The sequence below is a fragment of the Microtus pennsylvanicus genome, chromosome 8, assembly GCF_037038515.1.
Source record: "Microtus pennsylvanicus isolate mMicPen1 chromosome 8, mMicPen1.hap1, whole genome shotgun sequence".
In the NCBI taxonomy this organism is placed as follows: domain Eukaryota; kingdom Metazoa; phylum Chordata; class Mammalia; order Rodentia; family Cricetidae; genus Microtus; species Microtus pennsylvanicus.
In genome coordinates, this window is record NC_134586.1 from 14,845,686 (window position 1) to 14,859,880 (window position 14,195).

General features: G+C 46.0%; 1 protein-coding gene across 4 annotated transcripts in view; it reads right to left on the minus strand.

Moving 5' to 3' along the window:
* Fam234b (family with sequence similarity 234 member B) overlaps positions 1 to 14,195 on the minus strand; it is a 40,464-nt gene that overhangs the window by 3,844 nt on the left and 22,425 nt on the right. For all 4 annotated transcript variants that reach the window (XM_075982489.1, XM_075982490.1, XM_075982491.1 and 1 more), the window contains exons 6-11: positions 7,900 to 8,047; positions 7,407 to 7,548; positions 5,302 to 5,445; positions 4,866 to 4,947; positions 3,719 to 3,874; positions 1,298 to 1,415 (exon numbers count right to left, since the gene is read on the minus strand). In XM_075982489.1, the coding sequence (XP_075838604.1) occupies positions 1,298 to 1,415; positions 3,719 to 3,874; positions 4,866 to 4,947; positions 5,302 to 5,445; positions 7,407 to 7,548; positions 7,900 to 8,047 (790 nt within the window). The remainder of the gene's footprint in view (positions 1 to 1,297; positions 1,416 to 3,718; positions 3,875 to 4,865; positions 4,948 to 5,301; positions 5,446 to 7,406; positions 7,549 to 7,899; positions 8,048 to 14,195) is intronic.

The following is a 14,195-nucleotide window of genomic DNA, read 5'->3' on the forward strand; positions in this document are numbered from 1 at the left end:
CGGGGCATAAGCTAGCAGGCGGCCAGGGTGCCGGGGACGCAGACCTACTGCTCCTATTACAACACATGTAGATGACCAATGCCAAGTACAACCCTAGTTTGATAAGCAGCCTTGAACTGGCCCTGTAGCCAAGAAGGAGCCTTTGACTCTCCTGCCTCTACCCCACCAGTACTGGGATCAAATCCAAGGCCTCCTGCATATGAGGCGGATACTCTGCCAACTGAGCGACATCCCCAGTCCATGAGATTCTTATTTACCATTATTTAATGTTCCCTGAAAAATGTTTTAAGCAAATGCTCCAACAGCTCATTCTATCTCCTACATGGTTTTGCAAACTGACACTTCCCACTCCCCCACCCCCCACTCCCCAATCAGCTGACAGCCTGCGAGTTCCAGACCAGCTTTTCTCCCCCATAACACCCATGACAGAGCCACAGCACCGCTTCAACTCAAGGCAAAGAGCTGTAGGGAGCAAGCCCACAAGAGGCAGGAGTGTGGAAAGGCATGGAGGAGCTTGGTGTGAGGGTACACACTTGCAATCATAAGCATCTGGGAGGGAAGGGCAGGAAGGTTAGGTGTTCAAGGCCATCCTCAGCTACAGAGCGAGTCTGAGGTCAACCTGGGCTATGAGACCTGTGTAATTGCCCCCTCTCTGGCTGAAAAAGCAAACAACACAAGGGAGCTGTGGCTGGACCGCTCCCCCTCCTCACCCACCCACCAACAGGAGCTCAGGGGAGACCAGCAGCAGTAGCAGCTCAGTTTCCAGGGCTTTGGGTTGCTGAATTAAATAAGGGTTCTCTAATATATGCTTTCAAGTTTGCTGTATAGGATCGCTTAGACTCAGAGTGAAGCAGAGTATCTCCAAATATTCTGCATGGTCAGCTTATGGGTAACTTTTCTCCTTTGGTTCTGCTGTTGACTCCAGTTTCTACGCAATTTGTATGTTTAATAGTCATATAACTAATCACTAAAAAAAATGCCCCAGAAGAATCATCGCTCTTCCCCTTAACATCCACACAGTTAACTTACAATCCTCAGTCCCTAATGCACCTAGCACACAGAGGAGGCTCCATCATCACCCCAGAGTCCTCCTGGAATGGGGTACATATTCCCCTCAGCTTTCAGCACATTCAGAGGCCTGGCACTATAAGCCAGAGGAAACTCTCCAGCAATGTTCCTGGTTCCAGGGACACTGAGGAAAAGGACATTGCTGTCTCTTAAAGAGCCCTCATCCTTCTCTTGGAGGGCAAAGTTACCACCCAGCCAAGATGCACTCTCTAGTGCCATCGGGACTCACCCTCCGAAGCTGTCACTACGCCAGTGGTGTTGGTCAGGTCCAGGAGGATCGACGGGAAGGCTGGGTGCAGGAGGTAGAGGTGGTAAAGGCCAGGAGGCTCGGCTCCCGGGGTGCCATCCTGGCAACGGTCACAGAAAGGAGAGCGAAGGTGACTACATCTCCTACATGACACCACCAGGGACGGGGAGCAGAGGACTCTGGTCAGCCCCACTCCCGATCCCAACTACAGGGACACACACAATTATACCAGAGTTCAAAATGCAGATTCACCCCTAACTCCAAATCCCTAGCTACAGTCAAAATTAAAAGGGAGAAAGAGAGAAAGAAGGGAAAGGGAGAGTGGAAGGAAGAGGGAAGGAGGGGAAGGAAGGTGGGAGGGGAAGGAGAGGAAAGGAGGTGGGGAGGGGAAGGGAGGTGGGAAGGAAAGGAGGGGAGGGGAGGTGGGAGGGAAAGGAGGAGAAGGAGGGGAAGGGAGGTTGGGAGGGGAAAGAAGGTGGGAGGGAAGGAGAGGAAGGGAGGTGGAAGAGGAAGGGTGGTGGGAGGGGAAGGAGGAGAAAAGGATACTTGCAAATGTCTGCAGAAGGGGAGAAGCAGGGGAGAAAGCAGGAAGTGGGGAGGAACCCCTCACCGCAGAGCTAAGACTCTCATTCATCCTTACAGCAGGTAAGGCTGTGAAGAGAGAAAAGCTATTTCTGAACAGCAGCTAAATATATTTTCTTAAAAATAAAATCTATTTCCTTTCACTGGACGTCAAAACCAAGTGCAAGGGGCTGGGGATGCAGCTCCACGGAAGTGCTCGCCTAGCATGTACCCAGCCCTGGGTTCAATGCCAAAAACAAGCATCGGGCTAAACGTAGGAAAAACCTAACCGCTCCCCAGAGAAACAGAGCTCTTGGCTAGACAGAAGAAAATCACGTTACAAATAAAAACTGCTGAGATCTGAGAATTGAGTCTCCGAGTCCCTGCAGCAGGAGAAACATCCACAAGGGGGCGTTATCAACATGCCGTCTGAGTGGGGATGGACTATGGGACACCATGTGTGGGCGGCCATACATTTGTCATTAGAAGCAGAAGCAGACTTGCACCCTTATGGGAGTAAAGTTAGCATGAGCCCTTAAGGCAGAGGAAGCCATTTTCAAACGCCCGAGTATGGCGGGACAGACCTCAGGCTCAACTAATATGCCACGAAAATAGCATTCCTCACTGCCTACAGAACAAGGAGCAAAGTCCTTAGCATAAAAGTGAAAGTTTTTCAGGCCAGACGTTAAGTCACCAGCACTCGGGAGACAGAGGCAGGGAGGACTCTGTGAGTTCAAGGCCAGCCTGTGAATTCTAGGACAGCCAGAGCTATAGAGACAGACCCCTGTCTCAAAAAAAAAAAAAAACACCAAACAAAAAAGCTTTTCACTTCACTTCTCTAAACTCTAACGCACACATTTGCTGCCTCCCCCATGGTATTCTCAATCCACTCACGCTTCCTTCTGCTTCCTTACAAAGCCACTGCCATCATGTTATTTCCTCCTTCAGACTGCCCCACCATCCTCTCTACCCCCCTTCCACACAGCGTCTCACCCTCAGCCACATTGTGTATCCAAGCTCTTCCATGAAACACTCCCTCATCACCCCAGACAAAATCAAACCTCCCTTCTTTTGTCCACCTACCTATTTATTTGCTTTATATGTGTGTGTGTATGTGTGTGTGTATATGTGTGTGTATGTGTGTGTGTATGTGTGTGTATGTGTGTGTATGTGTGTGTATGTGTGTGTGTGTGTGTGTGTGTATGTGTGTATGTGTGTGTATGTGTATGTGTGTATGTGTGTGTGTATGTGTGTATATATGTGTGTGTATGTGTGTGTGTATGTGTGTGTGTATGTGTGTGTATGTGTGTGTGTATGTGTGTGTGTGTGTGTGTGTGTGTGTGTGTGTGTGTGTGTATGCGAGTGTGGGCACGTGAGTCACAGTGTGCACATAGAGGTCAAATGACAGCGGGTTGGGAGTGAGGAGGTGAGGGTTTCCCCCTCCCACTGTTCAAGGTGTAAATTCAGATTGTCAACCTTGGTGGCAAACAACTACAGGTTGTTTTACCTTGCTAGCTCACCTGTAGTTCCTACCTGCCCCTCCATGTTACTAAGCTAGTTTTGAAAGCCATCCGGTCCAATCCTCTCAATACTGAGGAAGTCAGGACCGAGGGCATGGCAGAACTAGAATCATAACCTAGACTTGATCATCAAAATGAGGGGGTAGATAGCATCTCTAGCAGTGAAGAACAGGAGCCCCCTCCCTCAAAAAAAACTAGATGGCTCAGAAAAGCAACTTATTGGGAGGGCATAGTCAATCAATTCAGAACTGTGTGTCTACCATGTTTTCCCATCCTGGGTGACCCCATCCCTGCCCCCAGCCCCTCCATCCTTCTTACTCACAGAACTGGGAGATGCAGCAGTCAGAGCTTCTGCCCAGAAGAGGAAGACAGACTTCTGGTCTGAAGTAATTGCAGAAGTGGTTGGCGTTTCCTTCATGTGACATGGGATACTGTGACTCCAGATGATGGAGCCAGAGCCACCATCCACCACCGTCATCTGCAAAGGAGAAGACAGAGAAGATAGCCGTCTTTAGGAGGGTGGCAGGACAAGGGAACACATAAAAACAAGACGTAAGACAAACATCCCAGAGGATAGTCAACCTCTGTATTTGTGAGCGCTGGACTCCAACACCTGACACTCAGAACCAGCAGGTACCGAGTCCCTTACAGAAAGGGCAAGTGTTAGATACACATGTCCTCATGTGCACTTAGCTCATCCCCTAGGTTACCCACAACACCCACTGCGGTACATTAAATGTATCGATAGTTGCTGCTGTACTGTTTGAGGGACAATAAGAAAATGGTCTGCAAGTGTTCAATAGAAACAGGCTTTTAGGCTATTTTCAGGCCACGGCTGGTTAGTTTTGATGGCCAATAAAAAAATTTAGGCTAATTATATTTTAAAAATTAAAACTCTATAACTCTGCATTTAAGACTAAATGAATTAAAACTATCAAAATATTACATCCTTATAGCACACAACCTTACAGGAAAGCCAAGATGTGGAGCCAGTGGCTCAGCATCCCTGACCACGCTATAGCACTCTGTTTCTGAGCTCTGCTCCTAGCGTTCCTGACCTGCTATTCTTGGCCAGTCACAGAAATTCAACCTTAAAGGCCCGACCCACACTCCCTTCCTTTACCAAAGTCGACCATAGCACCAAGCCAGTCTGAGTGCTGCCCCTCTGAAACCTTACTGTGCCTATACTGAAACGGCTCTGCTCACTTATACCCACCTCTCCCCCGCCCAGCTTTGTAAGGCGGCTCCTCCAACCCAACTGCAAAACAGGCTCCAGAAAGGACATAGGATTAATCTGGAAAGACTGAACTGCAGCTTACAGCAACGAGCTGTGCGGTTCCTTTTTACTCATTGACTATACTGGTGTTCTCCAAAGGGAGGAGGCTTTTGTTCCCCCTAGTATCTCACCCAGGGCTGGACACAGCCCATTCCTTCCGTGTGTTCTGACTGATTTGAGGCCCATGGTTTACCTTTTTCATCCCAACTCCATCCTGTGTCTGCAGAAGGAAGTCCAATGTCTGATCATCAGTGAAATACCCAGGAGTGGGTTGGCTGCAAACAGACGAGGAAGCAATAAACAGCATATAGAGAAAAGAAATAGGGGGATGAGGCATGGCTCAAAGGTTAAGAGCACTGGCTGCTCTTCCAGAGGGCCTGAGTTCAATTCCCAGCAAGTACATGGTGGCTCACAGCCATCTGTAATGAGATCTGGTGCCCTTTTCTGTCATGCAGGCAGAACACTGTATACCTAATATAATTAATTAATTAACTAATTAATTTAAAAAAGAAACAGGCACCTCCCTCTCTTGCCTTGCGACAGCCACGGGTAACAAGCAAGCGCTCTAGATAATTTTGAGAATGGGAAAGGTGCTCAGAACAGCAGCCATGTGAAGGTACTTTGCAAACCTGCGCAAGCCTTGGAGGCTCAATTTCCAGAGCGGCGTAAGATCTTGTCCCCGAAGCAGTACCAGGCCTTGTCTGGTTGTAATCAAGAGGCTGCTGCAGTTGGAATCTGGGGCCTTTACCAGCTGGAGAAGCTCAACTCCATCGCTACGTTGAACAAAAACCCAAGAGTTAGTCTCTGCTGTGAGTGAGAATCCCATACCCACTTATTCTGACATCTTTTTTTTTTTGGTTTTTCGAGACAGGGTTTCTCTGTGGTTTTGGAGCCTGTCCTGGAACTAGCTCTTGTAGACCAGGCTGGTCTCGAACTCACAGAGATCCACCTGCCTCTGCCTCCCGAGTGCTGGGATTAAAGGCGTGCGCCACCACCGCCCGGCTTATTCTGACATCTTATTCCCACTGTATGCCTGCTTGCATATACAGTTGTCCCTTAGCATCTATGTGGGAACTGGGCCCAGGACCTGCTGCAGATTCCAAATTCACATGTTCATCATCCTTACACAGAAGGATGTCATGTCTCTATGCAATCTATCTCCTCCTGTGTAGTGTAAGCATCTCTAGAGTAGCTACGGCTGAGTGCAATGGAAACAGAAGCAATGCTACACCCTTCAGAAGGTAGAGACGAGAAAACCAAGTCTGTATATGTTGGGTATAGATGCAATTTTTTCCAAGTATTTTCATTGGGAGGGGGTGAATCCACAAATATGGACCCCCACCCAGGATATGTACTCCCCATTCTACTCTTGCATCCACTTCCCACCATGGTCTTGTCAAGCGGGGCATGTGGTCATTCCTACTGAATTTCATCCTCTGTCTCCAGAAAGGTCCACGCACTTGGTCATTCCTACTGAATCTCATCCTCTGTCTCCAGAAAGGTCCACACACTTGGTCATTCCTACTGAATCTCATCATCTGTCTCCAGAAAGGTCCACGCACTTGGTCATTCCTACTGAATCTCATCCTCTGTCTCCAGAAAGGTCCACACACTTGGTCATTCCTACTGAATCTCATCCTCTGTCTCCAGAAAGGTCCACGCACTTGGTCATTCCTACTGAATCTCATCCTCTGTCTCCAGAAAGGTCCACGCACTTGGTCATTCCTACTGAATCTCATCCTCTGTCTCCAGAAAGGTCCACGCACTTGGTCATTCCTACTGAATCTCATCCTCTGTCTCCAGAAAGGTCCACGCACTTGGTCATTCCTACTGTATCTCATCCTCTGTCTCCAGAAAGGTCCACACACTTGGTCATTCCTACTGAATCTCATCCTCTGTCTCCAGAAAGGTCCACGCACTTGGTCATTCCTACTGAATCTCATCCTCTGTCTCCATGCACATTCAAAAGGAACTGAGAAAACAAAGCTGCGATGTGATACCTCTCTACCTGGACACTCTGGGGACAGTAACAGAGACAAAGATAAAGGCATGGAGGACAGAAGGAGATCGGGACAGGTGGCCTGAAATTGACACTGAACTTAGACAATAACTCTTGACATCTACTTTAAATTCTTTCTTTTTTCTACACTACTGAAACCATTCCATCAAAATCTGATAATGCCTGAGGGAAAAATGCTAGGAAATGACTTGAAATTTCTGACAGAAAGGAATATAATAATTTTTACCCAGACCAACAGCTATGTAGGTCAAGTATGTGGATCACTGCATGTGACAAGCACATGCTCTTAGTTGAGAAGTAAATAAAAATTAAAAACAAACAAAAAACAAAAAACACAAGATTTCATGCCTGCTATTCCTGTTTCTGTCAAAATGATTCTTTAACTGGGAGAAAAGTAAAGGGAAGAGTAGGTCAAAGGTTTCATATAGATTTTTCCATATATTTATATATTTATAAATAGATCCCCTTAGCTGTTCTGATTGGGACCCATAGCTAATACCCATTCTTGGAATCCAGTTATGAAGTAAACTCTGTTCACTGATGCCAGACCCAACATTCCACAGCTCAGGAAAGAGAATTTCTCACTGTGTTGTGCAGATCAGGAGTTGATATGTCAAGGTTAGCTCCACTTTAGGCACCAGTCAACCCAAGCTCGGAGACTCTGCCTGAGTCCCCAGAAGACCTCACTGTGGCCAAAGGCAGATCTCAGCCCACCTGTAAACATCGATGAGCTCCGAAAGGTTGACAGATCTGCGCTTCTCCCATTCCGGCTCTTCTATCTGCAGAGAGGGTGGTGAGCTGTCTCGGTTTTGGGCCTGAACAAAAATGTCCCGCAGGGCGACAGCTTGTATATTTCCTAGTGCCACAGGAAGAGTCAACACTGAGAAGCTGGGGTTAAAACAACTACCCAGGCTATCCCAGGGTGGGGTTCTGGGCAGGAGACACACAACAGATCACACGGTGCAATAGAGCCCACTCCAACTGGTCCCACTTGGGAGTGATGGGGAACTGATCAAGTGGATGCTGGGCAGCCCCCTTTCCAGAGAAAGCATCAAGGGAAACCATAGTTAATGACCTACAGTAGGTGAGATGCCGTGAAAAAACAGCCAACACCAGCGAACCCCAGTGTGGGTGATCATCCTCTCTCACGGGAGACCTAGCCACCGACACCAGGGGAGCAGAAGCCAAAGTCAGCCTTGCTTCTTACCAAAGCCAAACAGGATGTAGACAGCCCCACTGGTGGTGATGTAAACCTGGGGACCAATCAGATTCCCCACTCCCACGATGTTGTACTTCACAGGTCGGCCCACGGGACTCCCTGTCCGGCCAGAAACCAGCAGAAAACACAGATCTGGCTGAAGAAGTAAAAAGAAAGGAACGTGTTAATGTAAGCCTTTCATTTCCTAATGCCTTATGAGCTAAGGGCTCCGAAACTCTTCCTATGCTGAAAAGCATAAAGCCAAACTTACTCGCTTATTCCCCTGGAAATAAAAAAAATGGGGGAAACGTGTACTCTCTAACTAGACATGTGTGAAGAGTATCTTCAGGACTCCTCAGACGATGGAACACAGTAGTTACTGGCTATATCCTCTCCTAAGGCCGGGAGCTAAATATAATATGCCGATGCAAGGAGGGTTGTAGCAATATTTTGTTTGTGTTTTAACAAATAAAGCTTGCCTGAAGATCAGTGTGCAGAGCTAAGCCACCAGAGGTCAGGCAGGTGTGACCTTTAATGGCTCACACCTTCAATCCCAGGACTTGGGAGTCCCACAACTTTAAACCCAGCACTAGGGAAATGGAGACAGGAAGGGATATGGCTGGGCGGAGAGAGGAATTTAAGGCCGGAGGAGACAGGAGCTCTCTGCAGTCTTGAGGATTCAGTCAAAGGACAGGATCACCCTTTTGGTCTGAGAATTCAGTAGAGGTAAAAGATCTCTCGAGTGGCTGGCTACTCTGCTTCTCTGATTTCTCAGCTTTCACCCCCTAATGTCTGACTCTGGGCATGCTACAGAGGGTCTTTACTCAAGAGCCAGGATCTACCAGAGAGGCCCCGACGGTCAGCTTGGTAGGGATTAGAATCACCAGGAAAACACATCTGGGTATATCTCTGAAGATGTTTCCAGAAAGGTTTACAAAGTAGGAAGACCAACCCTAGCTGTAGGTATCTTCATCCCATCAGCTTGGGGCGTTGACTGATATCCTGGGCTTCAGAGATGGTGCAGCAGTTATAAGCACTGTGGCTCAATTATGAGGACCAGTGCCTGGATCCCGAGATGGAAATCCGGCAGCTTATGAATCCTTATAACTGGCCCCAAGGGATCAGAAGTCATCTACCCCCGTAGGGCACTCACATACACACATGTGCACACGCACTCATATAGATGTATGCTGTAGGAAGGCTTGCAGCTTGTGGTCACCCGGCTACTGGGGCGTGGCCTCTTATACTACGTATGTGGATGCAGAGCCTGCGTCCACCCCTTCTTCTTTTTCCTTTGCCCTGGCTGCTCGTTCAGATTGTTGGATTTGATCTCTGTCCACCGTGCAAGCAGAGAATTCTGATTTGTGAGTTTACCCCTAAATATCTATTTCTCATTTCTGCGCTAGTGTGGGATTTCTTTCATGCGCCCGTTCATCACTTGGTGCCCACATGGATTTAAGCTCCACGCCTACCAGGTGGATGGCCTGGCCATTCCACGGCCCAGACAGGCTTGCTTTTGCCTAAGTGGATTTTTTTTTTGTAGAATCCCTGTCACAGCAGAGTTTATTGGAGTTAGGGGTTGGAAGGAAAATTTTATAGGCTCAGGGATCTCTTTGAAAAAAGAAAAAGAAAAAAAGGGGGGGGGTGAAATTGGATGGGATAACGGATTAGTATGAGCTTACTCACACTAATAATAATAGTGAATAATAGAGTGAATACTTGTGAGTTATTATTTATAGGCAATTACATTGGTATAGATTCTTATATATTGATCAAAGTTAAATTATACTGAATATTAAGCATGTTTCTACCTCTGCTTAAAACATTTTTTATATATTGATATAAATTTATCATATTGCAATGTACATTTCTACCTCTGATTAAGATACTTATACATTGTTTACATTTGGAGGTCAAGGTCCTCATTTATTGCAGTTGTTTATTGTCTTAGTCTTTAAGATATATAGGTATTAAGAATTATAGATCAATAGTCATCTATGTTTGTCACACTTACAGTTAGACTAATCGGGTTCTTTAGCTACATAAAGATTATATTCTACATAGATAGATAATCTTCAACCACTTCAAAGAGCTGTAGAAAATGGCATTTAAATAACTTAGAGTTCTGTTGATGTGAGACACAATTGCTCCTGGCAGCACCGATCTATTCCCGAGAGAATGTTCAGCACTGAAGACACTCCACTTGGAGCTTGTTTTCTTCTTGGCAAAAACTGGCCTTTGGGCAAAGAAATGCCCCTGCCTCGACCACTGACAAGATACACAGTATCTGGAAATGGATACGAGGACTGTCAAATCCTGCCAAGACAGGGTAAGACGGTTTTGAAAATTTTCTTGCCTTTGAAAATGGTTTGTTAGTTATTCTAGGTCTTAGCCAAAGTTGATTGCTTCAAAGTTGCAAATGAGACTTTGAATGATTGCTCAGGTAGCCAATTGTCCCTGTCTTATATTGCTCGCTTTGGAAGCTGTTTGACTGCTCAAATAATATTATTTCCCTTCTCAGGTCTTTGATGGGGTTGAAGATTAGATAGTAGTAATTACCTTCCTCATGATTTAGCCAAGCTTATTTCTGATGCAATATTTAGACTCCTTGAACTAGAATGTTTATTAAAACATTTGTTATGTGTTCCTTGCTTAATATTGCTTATGTTGTTTGTAATTTTATACTTGGGATCTGTTCCCATTGTATATAGCTGTATTGAGTTTGGATCAATCTTGTTTAGACAAAAGGGGGGGGTAATGGGGGAAGCTTTGTTAACCAATCATCTTTAAGAAGTGGAACCTAGTTAAGGCGTGGCTTCTTGAAGCCCAGGAGAAAAACTGGGACGGACCGGTGCTTGCCCTCTCTAGGTGATTCCTGTGGGATACAGCAGAACTTGGACTTTCCATTCTTGAGGTGTAGTTTCCCCTTATAATAAGTAAAAATATAATTGTTTATCTTTAAGCTAGCCTGGTTATTTCCCGAATCAAGGTAACAGCTACAGACGTACATATAAACACATGCACACACATAAATGAAATGAAACTGTAATAAGAAAGAAACAGAACTGAGTATAGCCTTCATCTCTTTCTGCTCTCTGACTCAGATGAAAGGTGACTGGTGGCCTCATGTTCCTGCTACCACGCCTCTTCGATCAGTGAGACACAGTAACACCTTCCTTCCTTCGGTTGCTTTTGCCAGGCATTTGATCACAGTAATGGGAAAGGGCCAACACACAGGTGCATCAGTGCATCAGCCCACAGAATTCTCCATCTTAACATCACATGTCTGGCCTGGCCGTGGCCACCGCCAACGTCACTCTCAAGATTCACTTTCCAGGGCTGGAGAGACAGCTCAGCAATTAAGAGCACTGGCTGCTCCTCCAGTGGTCCTGAGTTCAATTCCCAGGAAACACATGGTGGCTCACAGCCATCTATAATGAGATCTGGTGCTCTCTCTGGTGTACAGGTGTACATGCAGGCAGAACACTGCATATGTAATAAATATTTTTTTTATAAAAAAGATTCGCTTTTCTGTGAATGGCCAGCTAGTAAATAATATTGTAGGCTTTTCCAGTGGCATGGTCTCCATAGAAACTACTCTCTATTGTTAGTCTAGCATGAAATCTGTCACAAGCAACACAGGAAATGACTATGCTCCAACAAAAATTATTTGAAAAAAACAGTGGGGGAATTTAACACAGTTTATTAGCCAGCCCCAGCTCTAGAATTTTTTCTTTTCATTTATTTTTATTTTATTTACATATATGTAGCTATCTGTTGAGTATATGCTGTATGTGAGCAGGTGCCCTTGAAGGCCAGAAGAGGGCGTCAGAGAACTTGAGTTGAAGTTACAAGCATCTGTGAATGACAGGATATGAGCACTAGGAACCAAATTCCAGTCCTCCAAAAGACTGCTAAGTCAACTCACAGTCCCCCAAAAGACTGCTGAGTTACCTCCTGGTCTTCCAAAAGACTGCTGAGTCACCTCCCCAGTCCTCTGAAATATCGCTAAGTTACCTCCCCAGCCCTTTCAAAAGGTTTTGACAAGGTTTATCATTTCAAACCTCTTGTTTTGTTTTGTTTGTTTTTTGAGACAGGATTTCTCTGTATAATAGCCTTGGCTGTCCTGGAACTCATTCTGTAGACCAGGCTGGCCTCAAGATCACAGAGATCCACCCACCTCTGCCTCTGAGTGCTGGGGTTAAAGCGTGTGCCACCATTGCCTGGCAAATTCTTACAGAGAAGATAGATGGGTATGGTCTACAGCACAGGCAGAAAAAGTGCATACTCCGTCACTTCAAGTGGAGTTTGTACAGGATGCATCGCACTCTGCCATTACGTATTCTAAAACATTTTCTTTCTTTTCTTCTTCTTCTTTTTTTTTTTTTTTTGAGCCTATCCTGGAACTCGCTCTTGTAGACCAGGCTGCCCTCAAACTCACAGAGATCCACCTACCTTTCAGTGCTGGGATTAAAGGCCTGCGCCACCACCGCCTGGCTCTAAAACATTCTTATCAAAGACTAGATGAACGAAATAAATGTACCACAAAGCTGAGAGAAAGAGCTGACACACTACAGAACAAATGTAATTCTCTGAAAGGTCAGAATCAAATTGTAAGAAAAAACTTTTTTACTAATTAATTGATTAATTAAAAGATGAGTGCTTTCACTGATTATAAACATGGAGCAAAGCTTAGAAAGTCTTCAGCTACAAATACAGCAATCAAGCTTGCATTAAAAGAAAGAAGAAGCTGGGCATGCAAAACAAAACAAAATATCTGGGTGTGGGAAGCAGGGTCAAGGGGATTGCCACAAGTTCCAGGCCAGCCTGGTCTACATAGTAAGCTGTAGGCCAATCCAAGCTCTACAGGGCTTGTCTTTCAAGACAAGGTTTCTTCTCTGTGTAGCCTTGGCTGTGCAGGAATTTACTTTGTAGACCCAGGCTGGCCTTGAACTCAGAGATCCACCTGTCTCTGCCTCTGGAGTGCTAGGACTAAAGGTGTGTACCATCACTGCCCCGCAGAGACCTTAAAAGGAAAGATGTGTGGTGGTACACACCTTTAATGCCAGTATCGGTGAGGAAGAAGGGTGGATTTCTCTACATAGTGAAACTCTGTCTCAAAACAAAATAAAAAAAAAAATACCTGGTGGTGGTACAAGCTTTTGATCCCAGAACTCTGGAGGCAGAGGAAGGTAGACTCTGAGTTCAGAGCCAGCTGGGTCTACAGAATGAGTTCCAGGACAGCCAGGGCTACTCAGAGAAGCCCTGTAAAAGAAGTAATGGTATCTGTTTGGCTTGAACTTCCAGGCTGCCCTTGCACAACCCAGAAAGCCCCACTCCCGTCTCTCTATCTCCAAATCCCACCCACTCAGAGAGACTCTGAACAAAGGAAAGATGCCAAAGCCCAGTCTGGCACCTCTAAAGCACTCAGCTTTTGATCATACTTGGGCACAAACCCAGTTTGTGGCGAACACGTTGTCACTCCTTGCCTGCACTCTCTAAAGTCATTTGTGGGTGCAGGCCATCTCTGGGACTGGAGAACCTGCCAAGGAGTTACTTTGCTCAAATGAATCTGTTATTATACTTTTTAAATTTGGCTTGATCTGGCTGTGTTGGTGGAGAAACCTATTAGTATCCCTGGGTTGAGATAACCACAAACAGAACTCTTTACAGATGTGAGCACTGCATGTTACAGGACATATGGACAGACTGGGATCAAGGGAAAAGGGGGCTCCCTGTCTGAGAGGGCTGTATAAAAAAACTGTGGGGGGGCTGGAGAGATGGCTCAGTGGTTAAGAGCATTGCCTGCTCTTCCAAAGGTCCTGAGTTCAATTCCCAGCAACCACATGGTGGCTCACAACCATCTGAAATGAGGTCTGGCGCCCTCTTCTGGCCTTCAGGCATACTGACAGAATATTGTATACATAATAAATAAATAAACAAATAAATAAATAAATATTTTTAAAAAAAAAATAAAAAATAAAAAAACTGTGGGTATTCAGTCTTCAGAGTAACCAACCAGCTTAGTGGGGCCAGGCTCACAGCCACTGGGTTTCCTGAACTGGGTGGACACCAGATTCATTCCAAGACGCCAAATGGAATTGTGGAGGGAACAGTGACTGGAAGCCACTAGGATGAACAGATCTCCCAACAAAACAGCCCAGGGGCTGGGCCAGAGTGTAACAGGGCTGCTCACACAAGTGACATTCACCTTAGCCTGGGTGCTTGAGGGGGGCACATGTGACCAGGGGTCTGGACTCAGACTGATGTATGGTCTGAGTGCAATAACTACAGGCTTCTCAGGT